General features: G+C 44.5%; 1 protein-coding gene across 1 annotated transcript; it reads left to right on the top strand.

The window, feature by feature from the left end:
* The first annotated feature begins 194 nt into the window (after nucleotides 1-194).
* On the top strand, nucleotides 195-9,629 carry G6PC1 (glucose-6-phosphatase catalytic subunit 1). Its single transcript, XM_082861491.1, has 6 exons — nucleotides 195-528; nucleotides 2,689-2,798; nucleotides 5,286-5,391; nucleotides 6,025-6,140; nucleotides 7,729-9,135; nucleotides 9,350-9,629. Exons 1-5 carry the CDS (start codon nucleotides 299-301, stop codon nucleotides 8,238-8,240), a joined length of 1,074 nt encoding a protein of 357 aa, XP_082717617.1. The 5' UTR covers nucleotides 195-298; the 3' UTR covers nucleotides 8,241-9,135; nucleotides 9,350-9,629.
* The last annotated feature ends 16,620 nt before the right edge of the window (nucleotides 9,630-26,249 follow it).

The raw sequence follows: 26,249 nt of genomic DNA, 5'->3' as shown, positions 1-26,249 counted from the left end.
TGCCAAAGTTAATCATTGGCCGTGCCAGCCCACGGACGATCAGGCTGTTTTTCTGTGCCTGTTTTCCTATTTTACGTAAATCACACTGAACACGTTTGCATCAACCTACTGGTGATGCACCTTTGATCAATAGATTTTAGACAAAAGCGGTTTTTGAGTCCAAAGATCAGGGCTGGGTTGACCTGCAGACTGGATACAGAGTGTATAAAACAGAGGCAAGACACAGGCTGATAGCAGAGCAATCACCACCAAGTCTGAAATAACTGCAAGGCCGCAGCCAAAGGCTTCCTGAGTGAGGATGGAGGAGGGAATGAATGCTCTGCACGATTTTGGGGTCCAGTCAACGCACTACCTCCAGGTGAATTATCAGAACTCCCAGGATTGGTTCATCTTGGTGTCCGTGATCGCAGACCTCAGGAATGCCTTTTATGTCCTCTTCCCCATCTGGTTCCACCTCCGAGAAGCTGTGGGCATCAAACTCCTCTGGGTAGCTGTGATTGGAGACTGGCTCAACCTCGTCTTTAAGTGGTGAGTAAGAGCCAGACAAAGAGGACCTCGGCAAGGAGAGGCTGGCATTCTCTCTGGAAATGTCTGTCCGTCAGAAGTTGCCTTCTCCATGTTATTCAAGAAGGCACAGCTTACTCCCCTCCTGACTTTGGATCCTCTACAGAATGAGGGTAGACAGAGAAAACCCTGTCAGTGAGCTGAAGATACAGGAAAGGCTATGTCATATGGATGGAAGGCCAGCTGGACCTTGTGAATTATAGGCTATAAGCAAAGAAACACCGTTTTATTACTATGAAACAGCATAGGTGACATAAAGATAGATGTACGAAGGAAGAAAAATGAGGTATGAAGAAGGGAAACACATAGGCAATTTCAAAACTTGTTGTGTGGGGTCATGAGAAGTAATCCAGGGAACTCTCTTGTTCAGCCACCTACCGGCTGTGTGTCCTGGACAACTCGTGGCAACTCTCTGAGTTTCTGTTTTATAATCTGTAAACTTAGATTATCTCTGAGACCTTAATAATTAGTATAGTTATTAACATTTATCGAACACGTAGTATGTGCCAGGCCATGTGCTAAGCACTTTAAGGCACTGAGTTAAACGACTAGAAAAACACAGGTGGTGTCGGAGGCAGGATTGAAGCCCAGGCAGGCTGGTTTCAGAGGCAACGCTCTTACGAACTATGTTACATCCAGTGTTGATAAACTGACTCTTGGGGGTAAAAAGCCCTGATTTTAGTATTTGCCAGTTTCTACTGTGTATATTATCCCACTTTCAAGCTACCGTTGGGTCCAGCTTGCATCTGGTAGCCAGTACCGGATGACTCCAACACATTACTGGTTTGACCTCTATTTCCTCGTCTAGAAAATGAAGAGGTTGGACCAGCCGCCCTCTAAGATCTTTACCATCCCTAAAATTATCTTTGTTCACTGGTAGGTGATTCTTAAGATCTCTTCTAGCTCTAATTTTCTTTGGCCATAAACAAGAAAACTCCTTTAGGGTAGGAAAGAACATCGTTATTGAGCTCAGAAGCCCAAGGCGTATTGATGGGATTCTGAAATTCCTGTTGAAAAATCGACTTTGTCTGTAACTTCTGGTATTCAATAGCATAACTCTAACAAATGAAAAGATAAAACGTTATTCCAAACATCTAATTTCATGTAAAGAACCATAGATTTTCTCTGAGTTGGTAGAGGTCAGAGTTCGTGGCTAATTTTAGTGAGAAATCACTGTTCCTCCACTGCAGGGCAAAGGAGGCATCCTGACCAACCCTTCACACCTGTTTCCACAATGAAAAACATGCTATGAAAGGGAAAGCGGTTTGTCTGAGATATTCTGTTTCAAAGCTGAGAGGATACAGAACAAGCCCCTGAAGCTATGTATGTCCTAACAGAGAGTGATTCTGATGGAAACAGAGACCACATCCCCTGGTGGGGCTTGTCCTTGGGGCTGGGGCTCATTCTCTGGTGTCCGGAAGAAACCCAAGACTCTGGAGGCCAGCAGAAAGAGAACCCGTAGAATACGCAAGTCCAAGTTGCAAACTGTAGTTCCTATGCATCCTGCCAGGACAAATTCTTCTTGGGGTTTAAAAAAAAAAAAGCCACATAGTTGCCGTTAATACGGCTTTGAGGATATTGGATTTATTTATTTATGTTTGAATAAATAATACCTTCAAATAGTGCAAAATTCAAAAGTTATATAATGGGTGCACCATAAAGTCTCCCTCCCGGGACTTCCCTGGTAGCCCAGGGGTTAAGAATCCGCCTGCCAATGCAGGGGACACGGGTTCGAGCCCTAGTCCGGGAAGATCCCACATGCCACGGAGCAACTAAGCCCATGTGCCACAACTACTGAGCCTGTGTGCCACAACTACTGAAGCCCATGCACCTAGAGCCCGTGCTCTGCAACAAGAGAAGCCACTGCAATGAGAAGCCCGTGCACCACAATGAAGACCCAACACAGCTAAAAATAAATAAATAAAATATTTTTTTAAAAAAAAGTCTCCCTCCCTTGCTCCTCTCCAGCCATCCAGTTCCCCTTCTTGGAGGTGCCTGTGATACCAGTGTTCTGTGTAGGATCACATGGGTCTTCTCCTTGAGCTACTCTCTCTTCTCGAAGGTGTGGCATTGGGACAAAGTGTTCCCTCAGTAATTCCAGATATCGGTTCTGCTTTTTCACAGGATTCTCTTTGGACAGCGCCCATACTGGTGGGTCCTGGACACCAACTACTACAGCAACACCTCCGTGCCGCTGATAAAGCAGTTCCCGGTCACCTGTGAGACCGGTCCAGGTGAGACTCGCAGCCCTTGTCCAGACAGAAACTGGGTGGACCTTGCTCACAGTGGACACCTGGTAACAATGTTCTGGATGAAGCTGTCTTTGAGGGAGACATGAGCAGAGCCACTCTTGCAAGCTTTGGTCATGGTCTTGGATTTGGTACAACTCCATTTTATTTTATTTTATTTATTTATTTTTGGCTGCATTGGGTCTTTGTTGCTGTAGCTGTGGGCTCTGTAGTTGTGGGCTCCGTAGTTGTGGCTTGCAGGCTCTACAGCACAGGCTTAGTAGTTGTGGCGCACGGGCTTAGTTACCCCGCGGCATGTGAGATCTTCCTGGACCAGGGCTCGAACCCATGTTCCCTACATTGGCACGCTGATTCTTAACCACTGCACTACCAAGGAAGTCCGGTACAACTCCATTTGAATTCACTTAAGCAAGGCCTTCCCAAATAGCCCATGACTGACACTTTGGAAATCTGCCTAATGTTTCCAGAACCGAAATTGCTAGTCCAGAAAGGCAAGGGCTCCCTCACAGGCAAAGGGCTCAGGAGATAACTGTGCTGTGGCCCTTTGTCCAGGGAAGGGAACATGGTAGAAGCCTGAGCCCCTGGCTGTGCTTCCCAGAGGCCTGGCCCGGGAGATGTGGCCTCCCGAGCTGACTGTCCAATCCCACACCCTGTCTGTATTTTACTAGGTACATCCAGACAGGTGTTTTTCAGCCACATGATAGATTTAATTTTTCAGTAAGGAAAGGAACACTCAACCCCGTTGCTCACCCGTAGGTCTCAGTGTTAGTGTCCCTTCCTCAAACACCCTATCACTGACCCCCAGGCTAGGGCATGGCCCTTAGTTATTTGTTCTCACAAATTCTTGATTCACTTCAGAGCATATGCATTCATTCAAGTGATATTTATCTAACATCTGTGCCAAACACTGTTCTAGGTACTTGAAATGCTTCAGTGAATACAACAAAGATCCCTACCCGTGGGAATTCCCTGGTGGTCCAGTGGTTAGGACTCGGTGCCTTCACTGTGGTGGCCTGGGTTCAACTCCTGGTCAGGGAACTAAGACCCTGCAAGCCGTGCAGCATGGCAAAAAGATAAAAAGGTCCCCCTCTTGTGGAACTTAAATTTGCATGGGGTATGTGTGTGTGTGTGTGTGTGTGTGTGTGTGTGCGTGCGCGCGTGTGTGTGTGTTATAAAAAAAATCATAATACACAAGTAAAATATTTAGGATATTAGAGGAAGAAGAAGGAGGAGGAGGAAGAAAGAAAGACAAGGCTCTACCTATGCGGTTCCCTGCAAAGCAGACTCAGATGGAGATCAGCATGCAGGAGGTAGGCTGCTCTTGGGAGCAGCATTCGTAGAAGAAAGGGACAGAAACCACCTGGGCAGAAGAAACCTAGTTGCGATTCAGTCTCAGCCAACCCCATAGGAGCTCTGAATTGATTCAAGGAGACCAGACCCTTATACCCCAATAGAGACCAGTGATTGGGTGCAGGCTCCCCCCCCGCCCAGGGAGAGGGTAGCTGTGATCAAGACAGCTCTTTTCAGCCCAGGGCAAGACTTCCAGAGAAGTCTGAGAGCTGAGGGCCGTCTGCAACCACACTCTCAACAAGAGAAAGGGGAAATAACTCTTCAGTCCAGAAGGGGATCTGAGTGGCACATCTCAGGACCCTCCATCTTTCAGGGAAGAGGAAGCAGGAATAGGCATTGAATGCAGGATTAAATAAGGTGGTCAGGGTAGGACTCATGGAGAAGGTGAGATCTGAGCAAAAACTTGAAAGAGGCAAGGGAATTAGCCAGTAAATTTCTGAAGGAAGAAGTGTCTGGTTAGAAAGGCCAACATCACAGGGACACTGAAGTGGGAGTGTGTTTAAAGGAGAGCCATGAGGCCAGCATGGCTGGAGCAGACTGAGCAAAGAGAGTGGAAGAGAGATAATGGAAGGCAGATCGGTTTGTGATTGTATACCCAGCATGTCGATTCTTTGTGTAATCTCTAGATTGTATATAACCACAAGAGCTATGACCTTCTCTGACTTTGCTCACCACTGTACTCCCAAAGCCGAGCGTGGTGCTGGGCACGTAGTAGGAGCTCAATAGATATTTGTTAAATAAATGACTACATGGATAAATGAATGGATGGCAGGATGGGTAGATGGATGAAAAGATGGATGGGTGGATGGATAATTGGATGGATGGATGGATGGATGGAAAGATAGGTTTCAGTCTTTTCTATCAATAGTTGTTCAGCAGTTAGTTGTGATTTTGGTATGCTCATGAGAGGAGGTGAGCCCAGGGTCCTTCTACTTCAACATCTTGTAGCTTTTCCATTAAATTTCCTGAATGGAAAGATAGATGGATGGATGAATGGATGTATGGAAAGATGGATAGATGGAAGGATGGATGGTTGGTTGGATAGATGATGCCCCCTAGCAATCTCCCACATGGAGACTTTTAACCTTTGGTTCATTCATTCATCTCTTTCCTATTCTTTAGGGAGTCCCTCTGGCCATGCCATGGGTACGGCAGGTGTATACTATGTGATGGTCACGTCTACCCTCTCTATCTTTCGGGGAAAGAAAAAGCCAACCTACAAATTTCGGTAAGAACTCAACTCTGGGTTGTGGGTGGTGGAGGGCAGGAGGTGGCTCTCTGAAGCTGACACACCACTTACTCTTCTTCACGTGCCCCCAGCCCACCCCATGCCTTAGGCTGGTACTGATAAGAGTTGTGGCATTTCTGCTGAGAGTGAATATTAGAGTCACAGAATGTTAGGGCTGGAAGGGACCCACTTAATGAATGTTGTGAATGGGCAACACCTAATTTTAGAGATCAGTAAAAAAGGCCTAACATAGCAGAGGGGTTTCTCGAGATCAGCTAGTGAGCTAGAAGCAGGCTTTAAGCAAAAACCCATTTCTGTACCAACAATTGAGACGCCCCGTCCAGGTTAAAATAAACAAAGAAGCAGAAGACATTCCTTCTATGGGGAATTCTGGGTATGCAGACACTGTGAAAATCCTTAATTAGGAAACATAAAATAGGGAGGTTAAAATTCACATACACAGGGGTTCACCACTTGCCATGGTTATCTTTGAATTTTGAGTACAGGCTTCAATTTACAAAAATTCCACCGATGAAACCTGAGTTTGCCAGGCTCCAACGTTCCTGCTGAGGCTGTTCTCTTTGCTGAAGGATCTATAACTGGGTTCTCTTATGGCTGCCTCTTCCATTGCAGGTGCTTGAACATCATTTTGTGGTTGGGATTCTGGGCAGTGCAGCTGAATGTCTGTCTTTCGCGAATCTACCTTGCTGCTCATTTTCCCCATCAAGTTGTTGCTGGAGTCTTGTCAGGTACCAGCTGCTCTGGCTCCCTCCCTCCAACTCCCCACCTATACCATTCCTCCCTCATCAGGACAAAATCCCAGCATTCCTGCCATGTTCTGTGTATAATCAATGCTATTAGCATTTCAGTGGCTTGAAAGTCAAGGGTGGGTGATTTGAAATGACTCATTTCTATAGGAGTGCCCAGATGTACACAACTAAGTATGTTCCAGAAACATGACAATACAGAAAATTAACCTACCCAGTTGAATTCGCTTGAAATCTCCAAGATATTTACATTCTTTATTTCTTACGGGTCTTCAGTTGGAAGTGGCCCCTAGTTTAGTCTTAAGAAAAGCTACCAAATTTAACAAATTAACACCATATCCTTGGAAAGCTCTTTATTTAAATAAATTCATTTGCAAACCTAACAGATACCCACAGCTGGTCTTCATTATAGGTTCTGAATTTTGAATATTTTGTTTTCTTGGATCCAGTTAATGAGGGGCAGAAGAGACTTTGGTTAAGTGTAAGCAAGAATTTCTTGACTTTGTGGAAAGCACTAGAATATAAGACCTTAAGGAAAATGCAGAATTTTTCCCCTGGAGACCTGAAAAAGCAGAGCAGGACAGCATTCACAGAAGCATGTTGAGAACAAGGGAAATAATGGCTTCATGGCAACCACGGAATTAACACAGCATTTAGCACGGGGTTCCATGTTTGAGAAAGAGCCTGGAAGTTCATGTTACATGAAAGACCCGGGAATGTTTAAGTTAGAGAGGAGAATAACTATCTTTTTTTATTTTATTTTTTGAGTTCCCAGTCTGCCTTAGTCTCTTCTTTTTTTCCCCCAGTTTATTAGTTTTTTAATTGAAGTATAGTTGATTTACAATATCATGTTAGTTTCAGGTGTACAGCACAGTAATTCAGATATATATACAGGTACAGCTACCTATATATATACACATACACATATATATATTCATTTTCAGATTCTTTTCCCTTATAGGTTATTATAAAATATTGAGTATAGTTCCCTGTGCTATAGAGTAGGTCCTTGTTGGTTATCTATTTTATATAGTGTGTATATGTTAATCCCAACCTCCTAATTTATCCCTCACCGCTGAGAATAAGTCTTTAAATGTGCTGACAGAGGCTCTAGATTTACCACTTATTAACACCTGCGGAAAAAAACTGAGACCAATAGACATCATTAGAAGGAGAGAGGTTTTATTTAGCTCAGCACAAGGAAGAACTGTCTAATGATCAAATCCATGCAAAGATGAAATGGGCTCCCTGAGTGGGAGTGAGCTCTTCATCCCTGAGGGTATTCAAGTAGAGACAGGAGGACCACACACACACACACACAGATACACAGAGGAAACTTGCATGTGGAGTGAGGAAGTATGTGACATGACTCTTCCATCTGAAAGAATCTGTGGCTGAGGACAGGCTGGAATCACATATGGGAAGAAAACAAACGACTCTCAATCTGGCATCTGTGATTTAACTCCACAATGGTGAGGTGGATAGCATGTCACCCATTGCTCCAAACTCACCTCTAGGTGAAGGACCAGCGTCATCCCCAGTTCTCACGGTCATTCTTTCTTCCGCTCAGGCATCGCGGTTGCTGAGACTTTCCGCCACATCCGGAGCATCTACAACGCCAATCTCAAGAAATACTTTCTCATTACCTTCTTCCTGTTCAGTTTTGCCATTGGATTTTACCTGCTGCTAAAGGGGCTGGGGGTCGACCTCCTGTGGACCGTAGAGAAAGCCAAGCGAAGGTGTGAGCGGCCAGAATGGGTCCACATTGACACTACGCCCTTTGCCAGCCTCCTCAAGAACCTGGGGACACTCTTTGGCCTGGGTCTGGCTCTCAACTCCAGCATGTACAGGGAGAGCTGCAAAGGCAAACTTAGCAAGTGGTTCCCGTTCCGCCTCAGCTGCATTGTGGCCTCCCTCGTCCTCCTGCATCTCTTTGACTCTTTGAAACCCCCATCCCACATCGAGCTGATCTTCTATGTCCTGTCCTTCTGCAAGAGTGCGGCAGTGCCCCTGGCGTCTGTCAGTCTCATCCCCTACTGCCTGGCCCAGGTCCTGGGCCAGCCGAACAAGAAGACTTTGTAAAGGGATGTGGAGTCTTCAGAATTTAAAAGTCGATGACTGCACCAAGGATTGAAGGTGGCTAGGGCCTTCTGCCAGCCTGTTGTGAGGCCAGAGGTACTATAGAGTCAGCTCAGGCGACACCCCCTTCCCCCTTTGCAATTCTAATTGCATTGGGTGATGTTTTTTTGAAAAGCTAATAAGGCTCTTTGAGAAAAGCCTTATTGGAGGTTGGGTCATTCTGGCTTTTTTTCCACGAAGATATACTTACTCTTTTGTCCAATACACAAAAGTGAGACTTCTTGGTAGGGCCAGCTCATAACGCCAGGCTGGGGATCACACTGAATTTTCTACTCATGCTCATCCTTACCCAGAAAAGGAGAAAGGAGCAGTGGATTTGATAGGGAAAGAAGGATTGATTAAGGAGGATTTTTAAATATCTTGCATGTCATGCAAATTGTATGTCAAACAATATCTTAATGGCTTCGATGATATACGAATCTTTAGGTAAAGGGCTCTCAACGGTGGGGGACCCACTTAAAGTACAATGAATAGGTCCTTAGTGGAGTAATTCTGCTTCTTGTATTTTTTTATTATATATCCATGGTCATTGTATTTACTGGGATTTCTGAATGGCTGCAGTGATCTGGGTATTGCACTAGGTCAGAATACTCAGGCAATGTCAGCTTCTCCTCTATAACATTCGATCTTTCTCCTTATTAGCCCAGCTCTGCTTTCCCCAGCATTTTCCACTGATTCCACAACCACCCTGCTGGATCCTCAGATGCCTAAAAGTGACTCTATAGTGGTGCTTTTGTATGTTTCAGTTAAGCTCTGAAATCTTGGGCAAAATGGCAAGGAGAGGGCCAGGATTTCTCTCTCCAGAAGGTCACTCCAATGTTACTTTTTTTTTTTTGCCGTACGCGGGCCTCTCACTGCTGTGGCCTCTCCCGCTGCGGAGCACAGGCTCCGGACGCGCAGGCTCAGAGGCCATGGTTCACGGGCCCAGCCGCTCTGCAGCATGTGGGATCTTCCTGGACCGGGGCACGAACCCGTGTCCCCTGCATCGGCAGGCAGACTCCCAACCACCGCGCCACCAGGGAAGCCCCCAATGTTACTTTTGATTCCTGGAGGTAAATATGACTCCTTTCTCTATCCCAAGCCCATCAAGAGTGCATTCTTGAAGGAAAAGCCAACTCCTCCTCTTTGCCTATTCTCTAGTCTCAACTAATTTGCAGAATATGTCCTTTAAAAAAAATGTTGAAGCCTATTTATTTGAGAGTCCTTGTTTTTTCTACTAATTATATAGCTTACCATATAGTATCATTCACACCAACCATCCTGGTCATAACATCTTTGCAAAGAAAAATATATACGTGCAGTATTTTATTAAAACAACATTTTACTTAAGAATGAAGTCTTGCTGATTACTGTATTTTAGAGGCAATGTGATCTGAAGGTTCTCATTCTGGCTTAGCTAAATTTCTAGGTCTTTCTCTATTTCCCTAAACAAATAATTTGGTTTCTATATACTTATGTTTTCTTTTTGCAAGAGGAAGGTGCTTTGTCTTGGGTTGCCCAGGAGTCCCAGTAGGGCTGCCGAGACTCACAAAGTGTCCACAGGGGCACAGGTAGAGTCGAGCATATCAACAGAGTCACAATATCATATTCTAGTTGGCCAAGGCTGAACACTATTTACCAGACCACAGTGCAGCGTGAGTTGCTCTATGGGATCAAACTGTGACCGAGTCCAGGCTTGCTCTGCTTGCTACACGACAGGCCAATAAGTCGGGAGACGAGGTGCTGGGGCAAGGAATACAAGTTTATTCGGAAAGCTGGCAGACAGAGAAGATGGCAGACTAATGTCTCCAAAAAAACCCATCTTATCAGGGTTTGGATACCAGCTTCTTTTATAGAACAGAGGGGGAGGAGATGAGGAAGTAAAATAAAAAGGCCATAAGGTTTGCGAATGTCCCTTGGAATGGCCAGCCCTGGGGTGGGGATGTGTTCATTTCTTCTTTCTTGCCGCCATCCACAGGTGGACAGGGTCAGGATGTTTCCCTGAACAAAGGCACTTTGGTTTAACATTCAAGCAGAGGGGACAGGGTTTCCTAAGGCAGGCCACTGTGTATAGACAGTATCCTTTTAATGAACAAAAGCAACCGGAAGCAAAGGTTAAAAATAAAAGAAACAGATCCAACATGGAGTCAGGATTGGCTCTCTCCTGTTACAAAACTGCAACTTGGGGGCAGACAGGGAAGATCATTACCAAACTAACCAATCAGGGAATGTAAGTCATAGCAGCAGAACAAGACTGAGCAGGGAATTCCCTGGCGGTCCAGTGGTTAGGACTCTGCGCTTCCATCTCAAGGGGCGCAGGTTCAATCCCTGGTCCTGGCCAAAAAAAAAACTGAGCAGACTGTGGAATCCAGTAACCCAGTGTCAGCAAGGTTTCGGGTTATAGTTAAAGAAAATATGAACAGGGCAAGTGATAGCACCGAGGGCTGCTCAAGGGAGCTACTGAAAGTATTTCTGCAGGATTTATTTCATCCTGGGCGCAGGGTCCCACCTCCAGAAGCCTCGACTCATCGGCATATCTCTGGATCTACTGAGAGTGAGTCTGATCATTCGCTTCAGAACTTTGGGATGTGAATCTTTAGGGAAAGGTGAGTCCTCCTACCGAATTTTATTTCTTCAGGGGTGGCACCAGGCCCCTCGGAGACACTAACGGTCTCACCAGGGATGAAGGGAAACGGTCTTGTTCCGTCTGAATTGAACCCCACTGCTTGGGCATGGCCTCCAGCCTGGATGGTTTATTTGCCCTCAGGGACCAAGTCCAGGTTCCTTGCAGTAGGATTCTGGCAGAAAGTAAATAATGTCCCTGCCCCCAGCAGTTGGTGAGGTTAATAAAGACACATAATAAAAGATGAAATTTGGACTTAATATATACCAGGCTCTGTTCTTAGTATTTTATTTATTTATACAGTGAATTCCCTTAATTCTCCCAAGGTTTCTGTGAGGTGGGTGTTAGAATTTATGTTCACATTACATATGAATAGGCACAGAAGGATTAGGTATCTTGCCCAGAATAGAGGAGCCAGTTTAAGAGCTAGGCAGTCTGACTCCAAGTTCATCCTCTATCCTCTACCCCACAGATGCCAGTAAGACTAATGGCTGCATCAAACCATCCTTCCAATACCAGATACAACTCTTCCTTCAGACCGCAGAGATTTTGATTTCTTGTGGCCAAAGGACAAATACCGTTGTTGTTGTTGTTGTTTTAATTTTTGGCTGTGTTAGGTCTTCTTGCTGTGTGCGGGCTTTCTCTAGTTACAGCAAGCAGGGGCTACTCTTTGTTGTGGTGCACGTGCTTCTCATTGCGGTGGCTTCTCTTGTTGTGGAGCACAGGATCTAGGCGTGCAGGCTTCAGTAGTTGTGGCACATGGGCTCGGTAGTTGTGGCTCGTGGGCTCTAGAGTGCAGGCTCAGTAGTTGTGGCACACGGGCTTCGTTGCTCCACGGCATGTGGGATCTTCCCGGACCAGGGATCGAACCCGTGTCCCCTGCATTGGCAGGCAGATTCTTAACCACTGCGCCACCAGGGAAGTCCCCAAATAATGTATATTAATGCATATATGTGGAATCTAGAAAAATGGTACAGATGAAACTATTTGCAGGGCAGGAATAGAAACACAGACGTAGAGAATTTACGTGTGGACACGGTGGGGAAGGGGAGGGTGGGATGAATTGGGAGATTAGGTTTGACATAAATACACTACCATGTGTAAAATAGATAGCTAGTGGGAACCTGCTATATAGCACAGGGAGCTCAGCTCGGTGCTCTGTGATGACCTAGAGGTGTGGGAAGGGGGCAGGGGAGGGAGAGAGGTCCAAGAGGGGATTCACTTCATCCTACAGCAGAAACTAACACAACACTGTAAAGCAATTATACTCCAATTAAAAAAAAACACACACAGAGTGATCCTCCCAGCGAGCTAGTATTTATTTCTAAGTATGAAGATACTGTATTTCAAAGTTAATTTCATAAACTAACTATTGGAACAGGCATGACCATGTTAGATTAACAGCAGTGTCTAAAACAACCTTAGCTATTTCTTTTCTTTCTTTCAAGGAAGAGCTTAAAAGCCATGCTCAGCCTATCTGGGTCAGACAGTAAGTAACTTATTTCTACAATCGAGATAGCATGAGAAGGTAGAATTATCACAAAGAACTTTTGGTATAGAGCCATATACAGGAGTAGAAAGTAAAGAGACACCGTGGAAGATTATTTAGATCAGAGACTCCACAAATACAGGACTGCTACCTTTCACTGGGACAGGCAAAGTCTAGAAATGGACAGCCCTAAGGGCTAAGAATTTGTGACAGGTAAAGCCGAGCAGAGTGTCAGGCCATGATCAATTTGTAATATAGCCAATGTACTAGCACGTTTTGAACACAGATCTTTTCCCCAAGTTACAGATGTATGTTTGCTTTAGAAACGACTTGTGAAACCTCAGGATGGAAGTAAGTTTAAGTGACCAATGACCGTTTTAAACCAAGATCCATGTTATATTATAGCATAATTTGATAGATTGGTCTAGCAGTCTATCCGTTTTAGGGAAATAGGTTTGAGGATGATACACACACACACACACACACACTATACAATTGTATTATTGCCCTAGGAAAACAGACCCATTAAGAAAATGCAACTTCTGGGACTTCCCTGGTGGCACAGTGGTTAAGAATCCGGCTGCCAATGCAGGGGACACGGGTTCGAGCCCTGGTCCGGGAAGATCCCACATGCCGTGGAGCAACGAAGCCCGTGTGCCACAACTACTGAGCCTGTGCTCTAGAGCCCGCAAGCCACAACTACTGAGCTCATGTGCCACAACTACTGAAGCCCATGCGCCTGGAGCCCATGCTCTGCAACAAGGGAAGCCACTGTAATGAGAAGTCCATGCACCACAGCGAAGAGTAGCCCCTGCTCCCCGCAACTATAGAAAGCCCCACGCAGCAACGAAGACCCAACGCAGCCAAAAATAAATAAATAAATTTATTTAAAAAAAAAAAAGAAAAGGAAATGCAATGTCTGCTGCCTGGGCCAATGCTGCTTCACTGCAGAGAAACCAAGGGCATAAAATTTTTGTTTTCGCTTTTTTTTAAACAAAACTTATAATAGCTTTAAAAATTTATAACAGGGCTTCCCTGGTGGCGCAGTGGTTGAAAGTCTTGCCTGCCGATGCAAGGGACATGGGTTCGTGCCCCGGTCCGGGAGGATCCCTCGTGCCGTGGGGCGGCTGGGCCCCTGGGCCATGGCCGCTGGGCCTGCGCGTCCGGAGCCTGTGCTCTGCGGAGAGGCCACAATGGGGAGAGGCCCCCGTACCGCAAAAAAAAAAAAAAAAAAAAAAAATTATAACAATTTTATTGAGATATAATATACTCACATACTGTATAATAATCACATACTGTACAATTCAGCTATTTAAAGTGAACAGTCCAGGGACTTCCCTGGCGGTACAGTGGTTAAGACTTTGCCTTCCAGCGCAGGGGGGTTGTGGGTTCGATCCCTGGTCGGGGAGCTAAGATCCCACATGCCTCGAGGCCAAAGAACCAAAACATAAAACAGGAGCAATATTGTAACAAATTCAACGATGACTTTCAAAAAAATGGTCCACATCAAAAAAACTTAAAAAAAATAATAAAGTGAACAGTGGTTTTCAGCATATTCAGAGAATTGTACAACCATTACCACAAATCGATTTTAGAACATTCTTTCCCACTCCGTAAAGAAACCCCACACTCATTAGAAGTCACCTCCGTTTCACCCGAACCCGTACAGCCCTCGGCAACCACTCATCTATTTTCTGACTCATAGAGCTGCCTATTCTGGTCATTTCATATGAATGGAATCACACAACATGCAACCTTTTGGGTCTGGCTTCTTTCACTTATGATGTTTTCAAGGTTCATGTACGTTGTGACACGTATCAGTACTTCATTTCTTCTTATGGCCAAACAATATTTCAGTGTATGGATAAACCTTGTTTATCCATTCATTAGCTGATGGATATCCGGATTGTTCCCACACTGGGGCTCTCATGAACAATACTGCTAGGAACACTTGCGTACAAGTTTTCATGTAGATGCATGATTGCATTTCTCTTAAGTATATCCCTAGCTGTGGAACTGCGGGGTCAAATGGTAACTCTATGTTTAAGAAACTAGCGGAAACTAGAAAAAGTTACTAGAAACTTTTAAGGAACGACCAAACTTTTCCCAAGGGGTTAGGAAGGAAAAGTTTTACAGTGTTTTTGGTTTCCTAGGATCAGACCCTATATCAAAATTTTGTCTAATTCTTTGCTTTGGAAGAGTTTCAAAGCAAGATTGATCAGGTGATTAGATTTACATGAAGAAATGTCCGTGGGAGCCTCCTTCTTCTGTCGGCAGTGGCTCTATTGCTCCAAGAGCATTTCATTTGAAGACACACCTGGATAGTCGAAGTTCCAGTCCTTAACAATTGACTAGTTGTTTGTAACCTGTCAAACTTTGCTGAGCTGTTTTCTGAAAATCATTACGTTAGCTGTTAAATTTTTAATATTTATTGATTTCACTCTGTAGTAATTGCCAAACTAAGACAGACGCCTTTAAGGCCTATATGTGTAAATCAAATAGCAGAATAGAATTTGTATCCAAGAGTTTTTCAAGAGCCTCTTGAGAACAGAAAACACTCTGGCCAAAGAGCCTTCTGATGATGTTGTTAAGGAAAGAATTGACTAGAAACAGTATGAGTAGCAGTCAATAAAAGTTACTTCCATTAGGGAACCAAGGACCTAATCTATCTGGAAGAGAAACTAGCAACAGTCTAGTCTAATGATGGGCAACCCAAAGTCCAAAATCTAATTTCAGAGTGAAAGATAAAAAAGCTGCCTCTGGGTTGCTGGCTTCTTAATAAAAAGGAAAAAGTTTTTAATATTTTTCTTTTTCCTGAATTGGCCCTTATTTTTTTTTAAGTTGTTCATTATTAATTCTATTCAAAAAATTTTTTTTTCATTTCATAGATACAAAAATGCAGACTTACAGAGGTAAAACAGCCCTTGTAAGTCACATGAGTAACCTGTCCTCAGTTCTCCTGATTCTTAGCAGAGAACTGTCTCCCCTTTGTCTGACTCCGGCATTTACCTGGGCAGCGGGGTCAACAGGCAGCTGTTGACACAGAAGTGAAAGACATAAGTGAATAGCAGAGCCAGCTTATTTGAACCAGGACCAGAGTCTGTTAACCAAATTAAGCCACAGCTAGAATAACTGTGTTCTAGGTAGCCTGTTCCTAATTATGTTATGTGCTCCTCTCTTCCTTTGCTTTCATAAATCTTTCCAGGGCAGGAGTGTAACTACAACAACATGAAACGACTTGATGTTTTTATGGGGTTTGGGGTTTTTTTAGCATGAGGGTATTTTTCCAGTCAGCAAATTTTCAATGCTTTCTTTTCTGCTGTCTTCTGGCTTTCTTCTTTTGATCTTCACATTCCATGGTCATTGCCTTCCGATCAGCTCAACTGCACTTCAACATTTGAAGGCTGGCCAGACTTCTCTCATTCTCTCATTCCGCACCATCACAGAATTGGGATTCCAGCCTTCAAGAGCTGCAGTCCTTCTCTCCAGAGCAAAAAGAATGAAAATCTAATTCCTTCTCCTCCACGGTGAACCATTTTGGACTCTTTAGCTGAGGACTGCCACCAAAATTCCATCTTTGTTCCTCTGTCTTTCTCTATAATCTCCTCCTTCAACCCCACCCCATAGGCAACCCTGCCACTGATCCCTACTTGATCCACCCTAGTAATGAACTTAAGTGAGCTTTTGTACAAGTGTGATTTGGCTTCACTAACTTAAAAGTCCAAGTGGCATAAATTATTTTTGTTTATTTTGATCACATTGTTACCCACCAGGTTCTTGGCCTTCCCCAAGCAATAGACAATTGACTAGAGGGGAGACAAGAAATTCAGACAAGGCTTTACTGGGGCCCCTGCTGCAGCACGGGGGGGTGAAAACAAGTAACAGTTTCCCTTGCTCACTCCCGGAGGAGGGGAGAGCTGGTTCCCTATAGGGGGTGCGGAGTAGCGATGTTTCCAGGGGTCGGGCCAGAGGGGCGGCTGAGGTGTTTGCCCACCCCTTTGGTGCTGTTGAGTGCAGGGGGCATGCCCAGTACCCTGCTTTTGCTCCCGACTCTTCAGAAGTGGCAGTTGAGTTTTTTTGGACTTTTTGTATCTTTTATATCTTGTTGTCCAGAATTTGCCCCAACTGCAACATGCACGCAGTTTTTTTAGTCCCTTACAGTTTCCTTGTATTTTGTTGCTCAAAGAGACATTTGTCCAGGTGCAAGCATTGTAGCACTGCAGCAAAGGGTCTCAAGTCCCAGCCTGCCTCAATGTCTTTAGACTACCAATGCCCTCCTTACCAGTCCATTTTGTCCCACACGATGACTGCAGTGAAATGACGATGGCATTGTGTCTCCCTATAGACTGCAGTGAAACCACCATGGCCACTGCACCAGAGCCTCCAAAGGGCTCTCTCGCTCTGGGGAGCCTTAGGTGAGGTTCCTTAGGTGAGGCTCTCGACAGGTATCAGAGCTGATTCAGGAAAGGCTGACGCTGCAGCTCCAGGCTTTGATCTGGCTCCCCAAGCGTTGTCAGCAGCCTCCCTACTTACAGCGGCCGCCAAACAGTTATCTCCAGAACTCTGCCCTTTCTCGCTTCCTACCTACAAAGCTCCACACAGCTGCATGATACGCTTCTAAGAAATTCCAAAGGGCAAGTGACCCCAAACATAATAACTGTCAGACTGGTGAGTTAATTCCTCAAGTTGCGGGGGGTGGCTGAACTCAATCCATTTTAAGAAAAACATAAAAAAAATTTAAAAAAAAAAAAAAAATAAACATAAAATAAAAAAATAAAAAATAATAATAAAAAAACATAAAAAACATAAAAAAATAAAAAAATAAATAAAAATAAAAAAAATAAATTAAAAAAAAAAAAAGAAAAACAAAAGACCTGGGGAGGGGGCTTCCCTGGTGGCGCAGTGGTTGAGAGTCCGCCTGCCGATGCAGGGGACACGGGTTCGTGCCCTGGTCCGGGAGGATCCCACATGCCGCGGAGCGGCTGGGCCCGTGAGCCATGGCCGCCGAGCCTGCGCGTCCGGAGCCTGTGCTCCGCAGCAGGAGAGGCCGCAACAGTGAGAGCCCCGCGTACCGCAAGAACAACAACAACAAAAAAAGACCTACTGAAAACGTAGAAGGTTGATAACATCTCCGTTTGAAAAAAAAAAAAAAAAAGACCTGGGGAGGATACGGCTCACTTTGGGCTCTCTCACCTGAAACAGCTCAAGGTTTCCAAGTAGTTACAAGGTGTTCTTTGGAGGGAATGCCTATAATACTCAATCCTTGAGGAAGATTAACTGGGGGAAATGGATTTGAGGAAGAATAAAAAAGTGTTGGAGGGACTTCCCTGGTGGCGCAGTGTTTAAGAATCCGCCTGCCAATGAAGGGGACACGGGTTTGAGGCCTGGTCCAGGAAGATCCTACATGCTGCGGAGCAGTGAAGCCTCTGTGCCACAACTATTGAGCCTGTGCTCTAGAGCCCGCGAGCCACGACTACAGAGCCTGCAAGCCTAGAGCCTGTGCTCCGCACAAGAGAAGACCGCGCGCTGCCTGGAAGAGTAGCCCCCACTCTCGGCAACTAGAGAAAGACCACGTGGGGCAACGAAGACCCAACACAGCCAATAAATAAACAGATTAATTTAAAAAAAAAATGTTGAGAAGAGCTTGATGAGGGGAAGAGTTAGGAATGAAAACAAGTTTTATTTTGGGCTGAGCTAGCTGGGAAGCCAAGGGCAGAGTAGATGAAGTTGAAATGTTCCATTCATTTCAGAGATGGGGGAGAATCTCACACTATTGCCCAAATACCATCATGTCCACACAAAATATCTAATCAACCAATAGTTCTCCACTGGGTGTGACTTTGCCTCCCAGGTGACATTTGACGATACCTGGAGACATTTTTGGTTGTCATAATTGGATGGGGTGCTACTGGCATCTAGTACGTAGAAGCCACACAGGCTGTAAAGATCCTATAATGCACAGCTCCCCGTCCCCCCCACCCAACAAAGAATCATCCCGCCCCAAATGTTAATAACGCCAGGATTGAGAAACTGTGACAAACCAGAGAAGAAGCAGTTCAATCACAGTTTACTTGAAAGAACTTCCCTCCAGTGAATGTTATCCAACTCAGCGTCAGAGCACCTCTGCGCCAAGGGGTCATTCTGGGGTGCCAGGCGGCCCCTCTTTCGGTTCTGTTCGAGGTGGGAGATTTATCACTCTAAATTCTAAAACCTTTCCCTCCAACGAGGTCAACTTGTGAAAGTAACAGGAGTCGTTGCAGCTGGGTTCCTATAAGTAAAACTACCCTTGACTCCAGGACTTTTGTAGAGACCCTGAAGCTGAATGTCTTTCTAGGTATTCATAGATGTGGCCATCATTAAACACAGGATAAAATGTGTAGAAGGGTTGAGAGTTTCAGCCAGCAAGAGGGGCGGTGTCTCGGCAGGGAGCCACCAATTGCAAGAGTTTGGGAGACAAACCCCACCCTGGTTCCAAAGGCTCTGGATGTACTTAACATTGTTGTGAAATCACCAGGGAGAGGAATGAGTAAAACGAAACACATTGTTAGATGAACAAAGACCTTGGTTAAGACACACGGCACAACACGGGCGCTTAACTCTGCTGAGCTTGGACTTGACTTCTTTGGAGAGGATAGAAGACATGGGATACTTTGATGTCTCATCGCTACAAAATTCAGTGTCCAATAGTGTTGGTACAAACTCCTGTTTTAATTTCTGTTAGTGGCTGATGGGAAAAAAATGCAAATTTGATTGTGTCTTACTGCCCAAGTTAAGGCTAAGAAAGAAAAAAATCCATCCCAGGCCAAATAGCCTTCGGATGATGATAAGGTAAAACTTCACTAGAAAAAATGACTTTAAATGATGTGTAGGGCTTCCCAGGTGGTGCAGTGGTTAAGAATCTGCCTGCCAGTGCAGGGGACATGGGTTCGAGCCCTGGTCCAGGATGATCCCACATGCCACAGAGCAACTAAGCCCATGTGCCACAACTACTGAGCCTGCGATCTAGAGCCTGCGAGCCACAACTACTGAGCCCGTGCGCCTAGAGCCCGTGCTCCACAAGAGAAGCCACTGCAATGAGAAGCCTGCGTACCACAATGAAGAGTAGCCCCCACTTGCCACAACTGGAGAAAGCCCGCATACAGCAACAAAGACCCAACACAGCCAAAAATAAATAAATAAAATAAATAAAATTTTTTAAAACTGACGTGTAAACTTTAATAACAATTCATTCCAGTGAACGTGTTTCCTTGTTTTCTAGTTGTTAAAAATTAACTCATATCCAAGATATATTATTAAAAAAATACTCTATACGCCCCTAAAATTGCCACAAATATCTATCCATCACCTTCCTGTTTTTTACAGCACCTTGATTAATGTCCTCTTAGTTTCTTGCTCTGACTGTCCAGTTTCCTATTCTGAACTCTTGCATTCCTAGTTTTTAAAAAAAGAAGTGAGAGTCTACTGTAGGCCTGAGTCTGTAAATAGTCATTGAAGAGTCTGTGTTACTTTTTGGTAAATGTTTCTTCAGCATGTCTCATACATTCTGGCCTCTGAAATCTAATTTTCTCCTCTCTCCCTGTTAAAAAAAAAGGTCCCCTCCACTTGCCTTGTTACTGGTGAGCCCTCAGCAAGGTCTGAGTATTGATCTGCCAGGGGTCTGATTCCAAACAGGTTTTAATACCCAGCATGTCTTTTCTGCAGCTCTCGATGTCTCCAGATTCTAGAGCAAAGACTTCTGATGCCAGAGTTCATATTTTCCCAAGCCTTGGCACAGAACTATGAAGATGTTGCCTCCGTGCTTCCACCACGGGGGCAAAACATAGCCCACTGGTTGATTTATATTATAATTAGCTATGTTCTATGCTCTTACAGCTGTCGAAAAGGTCAGACCCCAGAAGGTACTGCAATAGATGTTTGCAACATTACGGCAGTTCACAACTTTCCAGTAATTCACACGCAGCTTTACAGCAGAGGTATCACACTCAACTCTGAACTACATTTTCCTTTCCTCAAAATTCACTTCCAAAAAAAATTCACTTCCAAACTTTTCTGCACAACACACATTTTACACAGCTGCAAACTTTTCATTTGTTGTTCTTTGTCACTTAAAATAATTTAATCTACACATTCCCCAGAGCCAGCAGAGGCTATACTCCTGTCCTTGAAAATCGTTCCCTGGTGTCTCTCTCCTTATGTCACTATACCATAATTTGCCAAGCCATTCCCTTATTTGGCATTTGGATTATTTCCAATTCTTCACTCTTAAAAATAGCTGCACACAAACATCTTTGCACGAGTTACATTTTTTCCCTTTTAGTTTATTTCTTCGGGGTATATTCCCAAAACTGGTAATACTGGGTCAAAGGTTTGAAAAGTTTCATAGCTGTTGTTACCCACTGCCGGAATATTCTCTAGGCAGATTGTGGTATATTTGGGCATTTCAAATGTCTAACCAGGTTTCCCACGCTCTACAGTAAGAGTAACTTTTATCTTCTCTTATTCTTCCATAATCTTCAGTAGGGGACGGCAGTTACAAAATTTCAAAACAAAACAAAAATAAGGATGGAAGCACTCTTTGTGTAGCCAGAGACGAGCTTTTTTAGGTTAACTTGATAGAATGCTACCCCACAGGTGCTGGAGTGAAGCAGCTGTATTCCAGGCAGAATAGAAAATGACACCAAGGTTCTGGGAAGTAATGTCCGCTGACGATATCTGAGGCTGAGATAGTTTTGAGGAGAATTTAAAGCTGGCAAGTGACAAGCGATCAGGAAGACTTGGTAAGGAGGATAGGGGGAGAGGTGGAAAATAAAAAGAAAGGAGGTAAAAAATTAAAAAAAAAAAAAAGGAAATTCCCTGGTGGCCCAGTGTTTAGGACTCCGCTCTTCCACTGCAGGGGGCGCGGGTTCGATCCTTGGTTGCAGCCAAAAAAAAAAAAAAGGAAGGACTTGCTCTCTTGTCATTGCTGCTTTTGGGGTGATGGCACAAGCAGAGAGAGAAATAAGCTGATTCTGTGCCTTTGAGATTCAGATTAATCACTATCTGTAGGTGACTTCTAAGGACTGTGAATGCTTGAGGACCTTGGTCTCTTTGGTTTAAGAATCAAAACCAAAACAAAACAAAAAAAACTTACTGAGTCACCCTTACCACCTGGTTCCTCGAGCTAATAGGGATGATGATGATGGTGGTGGTGGTGGTGAAGATGGTGGTGATGGTGATGGTGGTGGTGATGATGGTGATGGTGGTGGTGATGATAATGGTGGTGGTGATGATGGTGGTGGTGATGGTGGTGGTGATGATGGTGGTGGTGATGATGGTGGTGATGGTGATGGTGGTGGTGATGATGGTGATGGTGGTGGTGATGGTGATGGTGGTGGTGGTGAAGATGGTGATGATGGCGATGGTGGTGGTGATGATGATAATGGTGGTGGTGATGATGGTGGTGATGGTGAGGTAGCTGTCACTTTTCTAAAGACTTTGCACATATAACTTGCTTCATCCTCCCAACACCAATTATTATCAGCACTTTACAGATGAGGAAGCAGAATCATAAAGCTAAGAAACTTCCTCAAGGTCACAGAGCTAGTCTGAGCCTGATTCAAACCCAGGCAATTGACCACCATGCCTGGGCTCTGACCACTGCACCATACTGCCTCAGGTACTGCAATAGAAAAATGGCTCATACATGGTTAAATGATACACTAGAATATCGAATTTTTTAGGTTCCTTTTTTTTTTTAGTATTCATTTATTTATTTTATTTACTTGGCTGTGTCGGATCTTAGTTGCCACGTGCAGGATCTTTGCTGTGGCGTGGGGGATCTTTAGTTGGGGCATGTGGGATCTTAGCTGCTGCATGCGGGATCTAGTTCCCTGACCAGGGATCGAACCCGGGCCCCCTGCATTGGGAGTGCGGAGTCTCAACCTGTGGACCACCAGGGAAGTCCCCAATTTTAGGTTCTTTTAAAAACTTCTGAATGTTTAGAATTATTTCTGTTGCCTTCTACTCATCTAAGTTGAAACAATGTGTTATTCAAATATGTCATTTAAATTTAAACTACCAGGGCTTTCCTGGTGGTGCAGTGGTTGAGAGCCTGCCTGCTGATGCAGGGGACGTGGGTTTGTGCCCCGGTCCGGGAAGATCCCACATGCTGCGGAGCGGCTGGGCCCGGGGGGCCATGGCTGCTGAGCCTGCGCATCCGGAGCCTGTGCTTCGCAACGGGAGAGAGGCCACAACAGTGAGAGGCCCGCATACCGCAAAAAAAAAAAAAAAAAAATTAAACTCTCAGTGGGTCTGTGTGTATATATAGTAACATCAAATACAGTTTTTAAGTGCCTAAGAAAAATGAAAGGAAATACACCAAAATGTCAACATTGACTATCTTTAGGTGGTGGAATCATGGGTATTTTCTTCTTTCCGTGTTTCTGTTTTTTCTCAATTGTTCTATACTATGCAGGTGTTAGTTTTTTCCCTACTTTTTATTTTGAAAATTTTTAAAATAAAAAATAAAGTGCAATGAACTTTTATATGCCCTTCGTCTAAATCACCAACTAGTCACATTTTGTCTTATTTGCCTTATCACTCTCTCTCACTAGATATATATACATATTCTTATTTTTTGGTCATTCATTTAAGAGTAATTTTCAGACATCAGGACTCCTTCAATTCTAAGTACTTCACATAGCTCCTAAGAATAAGGACATTCTCTCTTTTTAAAAAAAAATATTTACTTTCTGTTCTGCAAATATAACCCCTCCAGTTATGTACTTTTTTTTAAAACATGCCACATTTAAATTTATTTATTTTTTATTTGTTTATTTTTGGCTGCTTCGGGTCTTCATTGCAGCGAGTGGGAGCTACTCTTCGATGCGGTGCTCGGGCTTCTTATTGCGGTGGCTCTAGGCGCACGGGTTTCAGTAGTTGTGGCGCACAAGCTTAGTTGCTCCGCGGCATGTGAGATCTTCCCGGACCAAGGCTCGAACCCATGTCCGCTGCATTGGCAGAAGGATTCTTAACCACTGCACCACCAGGGAAGTACCTGCTCTCTTTTTTATTTGATTTCCTTCAACCCTACAACAGCCCCTTTCTTAAACTCTCCTCAAAGCAAGCCGTTGGAGCATACATCTCTTTCCTGCAGGGCCTCTGCCTGTCTCCCAGTGACTGTCAAATTATCTCCTTCCAGACCAGTCTCCACTGCTTTCTAGAGCTGTTCATTCAACTACCCATTTAACCTGAATTTCTCACAGTGCCTCAAACTCAAAACATACCAGCCAGGTATATGATGTAATAAAAAATATACATGATGTTTGTCCCTGGTTTTTGGCACAGAGCTCCTAAAACCCTTGGAGTTTCTAAGTGATATGAGCAATAAAGGTGTCGATATTCATAACAAATTTCTTTCAACCACACCCGAGTTTATGTTAATGAAGTGACTTTTGGAAAGCACCTAAGGATGGGGGCTGGTTGCTAGGGGAACCAACCACGTGAGGAGAAGGTTGGAACTTTCAGTCCCACCCTCCTGACCTCCGGAGAGGGGAGAGGGACTGGAGGTTGAATCAACTGCTAATGGCCAATGATGTAATCCGTCATGCCTATGTAATGAAGCCTCCCTAAAACCCAGAAGGGTGGGGTTTGGAGAGCTTCCGGGTTGGTGAACACAGAGATTTGGGCAGAGTAGGGTGTGTGGAGAGAGCATAGAAGCTCCACGACTTTTCGCCATACATTGCCCTAGGCATCTCTTCTGTCTGGCTGTTTCTGAGTTTATATCCTCTTATAATAAATCGGTAATTTAGTTAAGTAAAATGTTTCTCTGAGTTCTCTGAGCCACTTAGCAAGTTAGTCGAACCCAAGGAGGGGGTCAGTGGAACCTAAGAATCTGCCCGCCAGTGCAGGGGACAGGGGTTCGAGCCCTGGTCAGGGAAGATCCCGCATGATGTGCCGCCAAAAAAAAAAAAAAAAAAAAACTGTCCTCTGAATGGAGGGTTGGAGGGGAGGACAGTCTTGGAGAACTGAGCCCTTAACCTCAATGTCCAGGTAGACGGTGTCAGAATTGAGTTGAATTGTAGGACGCCCAGGCTGTGTCCCCATAATTGCTTGTTGGATGTTTGGGGAAACACTCACATACACACATTGAAATTGGGTCCAGAACCCAAATGGGGAGAATGGAGATTACTGCCAAAGACTATAAAGTTTCCTCGGGGGTGGGGGGAGGGTGATGAAAATGTTTTAAAATTGGTTGTAGTGATTATTTAACTTTGTGTATCTACTAAAAACCAATGAACTGTACACGTTAGATCAATAAATTCTATGGTATGTGAATGATCTCAATAAATCTCTTACCACAAAAAAAGAAACAAATCTTTACGTGGCCTCCAGGAGTCAGCTTGAGCTGCGCCTTGGGTGGCGCATTGCCACCTTCGCCTCGGTCTGTGTACTCCAGCCTGGTTCCTCGGGGCTTTTGCACAGCCCTCTTCTCAGAACACTCTTCCCCCACTTCACAAGAAAATTCCTTCCCATTCCATAGCAGTTTCTCCAGGAAACCACCCCCCACCCCCAGGCTAGATCAAGAGGCCCTGATAAGACCATGCATAGCTCCCCATTTACCCTTCCTCTCTAGCAAGTGTCAGGTGTGTGATTTATTGAGCCACGTCTGTCTTCCCCACTAGACCCTTACAAGCCCCATGAGGGCAGCTCCTGCCTGCTCTGATCACCACCATGCCTCAGGGCCTAACACAGAGGTGGCCTCCGAAAGTCTCTGTTGACTGATACGTGAAAAATAGACAGCTATTTCCTGGAAAATAGTTGGAAAAACCAGCTAACAAATTATAAATTCGAGTTCCACAAATGACTCAATAAAAAGACATTCTTAGGCTCCCAACTGAAAATTAGAAAGAGGTTGAAAACCCAAAGGACAGGGTAGGTTATGGAGAAACTCTGGCCTCTGGGTTCCCAGGAGAGGTTTACTCCCCAGTAGGCGGGGAACAAACTCCTGAAGCAGCTGATGATGAGGAAGTCATGAGTAAGTCTTGCCTTTATTTTTCAAGATAGATTGACTCCCGAAGGTTCTAGGCAGAAAGTGTCAACTGAATCCTGCTTCAACCCCAGGGCTTTCAGGGTGGGACTTTATCTTTTCATTGAAGGTCACAGATCTCTTGGTGTCTTAACCAGCAGTCACCACATTGCCTCAGCCCCTGTGACACTCCAGTTCCCTGTCCCCTTTGTGATGCTTTGAACATCATAAAAGCAGAGAAAACATCCACAGAACGCCACAGCGATAGCAGAACTCATTATTAGGCAGTTACACTTAAGTGGTTACCTAAGTCATAATACTGTGGGTGTCAATGTTCACCTTCATCGTCGCTGTATATATTATTCTTACTCTCTTGGGTTCCCTTTCTAGGATTATTTGACACTCTCGTAGGTTCACAGCAATTTTGTTTTTCCTTTGTCTTCGTAGGGTTACAGTGATCTTCAGAACCAAGACAGAAAAAAATACTATCTCTGACCAGCCAAGATTAGGTTTCCACGTTCTAAACCTTCTGGACCAGTATATGGATCTGGTCGTACTTTCCAACCCAAGATCCCGTTTTCTACTTAAACTTGACTTGCTACATCGATAGATTGTACTAATTCATCCCTTGGAACCTGGTGTCTCCCACCAAAATAGTGCATTCTACAATCTTGCTTAGCCAAATCCCACTGCCTCATCATCTGAATGATACGCAGTACTGACCAGGTCTGTTGCAATTATATTTAAAATGTATGTGTGCTTTGTCATATCTCATTATGATTAACAGGGAGCTCTGGAAGTTTCCCCTCTCCCGTCTAGAATATTTGGGTAATTCTTCATCTTGGAAAACTTTGG

Source organism: Leucopleurus acutus (genome assembly GCF_964270905.1).
Source record: "Leucopleurus acutus genome assembly, chromosome: 19".
NCBI lineage: Eukaryota > Metazoa > Chordata > Mammalia > Artiodactyla > Delphinidae > Leucopleurus > Leucopleurus acutus.
Note: the sequence above shows the minus strand (reverse complement) of the source record. Positions and strands in the feature narration are given on the sequence as shown.

Coding starts and splice junctions, on each gene's coding strand:
- G6PC1 (XM_082861491.1), top strand. CDS start 299: ATGGAGGAGGGAATGAATGCTCTGCACGATTTTGGGGTCCAGTCAACG. Junction 2,799..5,285: donor CACCTGTGAGACCGGTCCAG/GTGAGACTCGCA, acceptor CCTATTCTTTAG/GGAGTCCCTCTGGCCATGCC. Junction 5,392..6,024: donor AAGCCAACCTACAAATTTCG/GTAAGAACTCAA, acceptor CTTCCATTGCAG/GTGCTTGAACATCATTTTGT.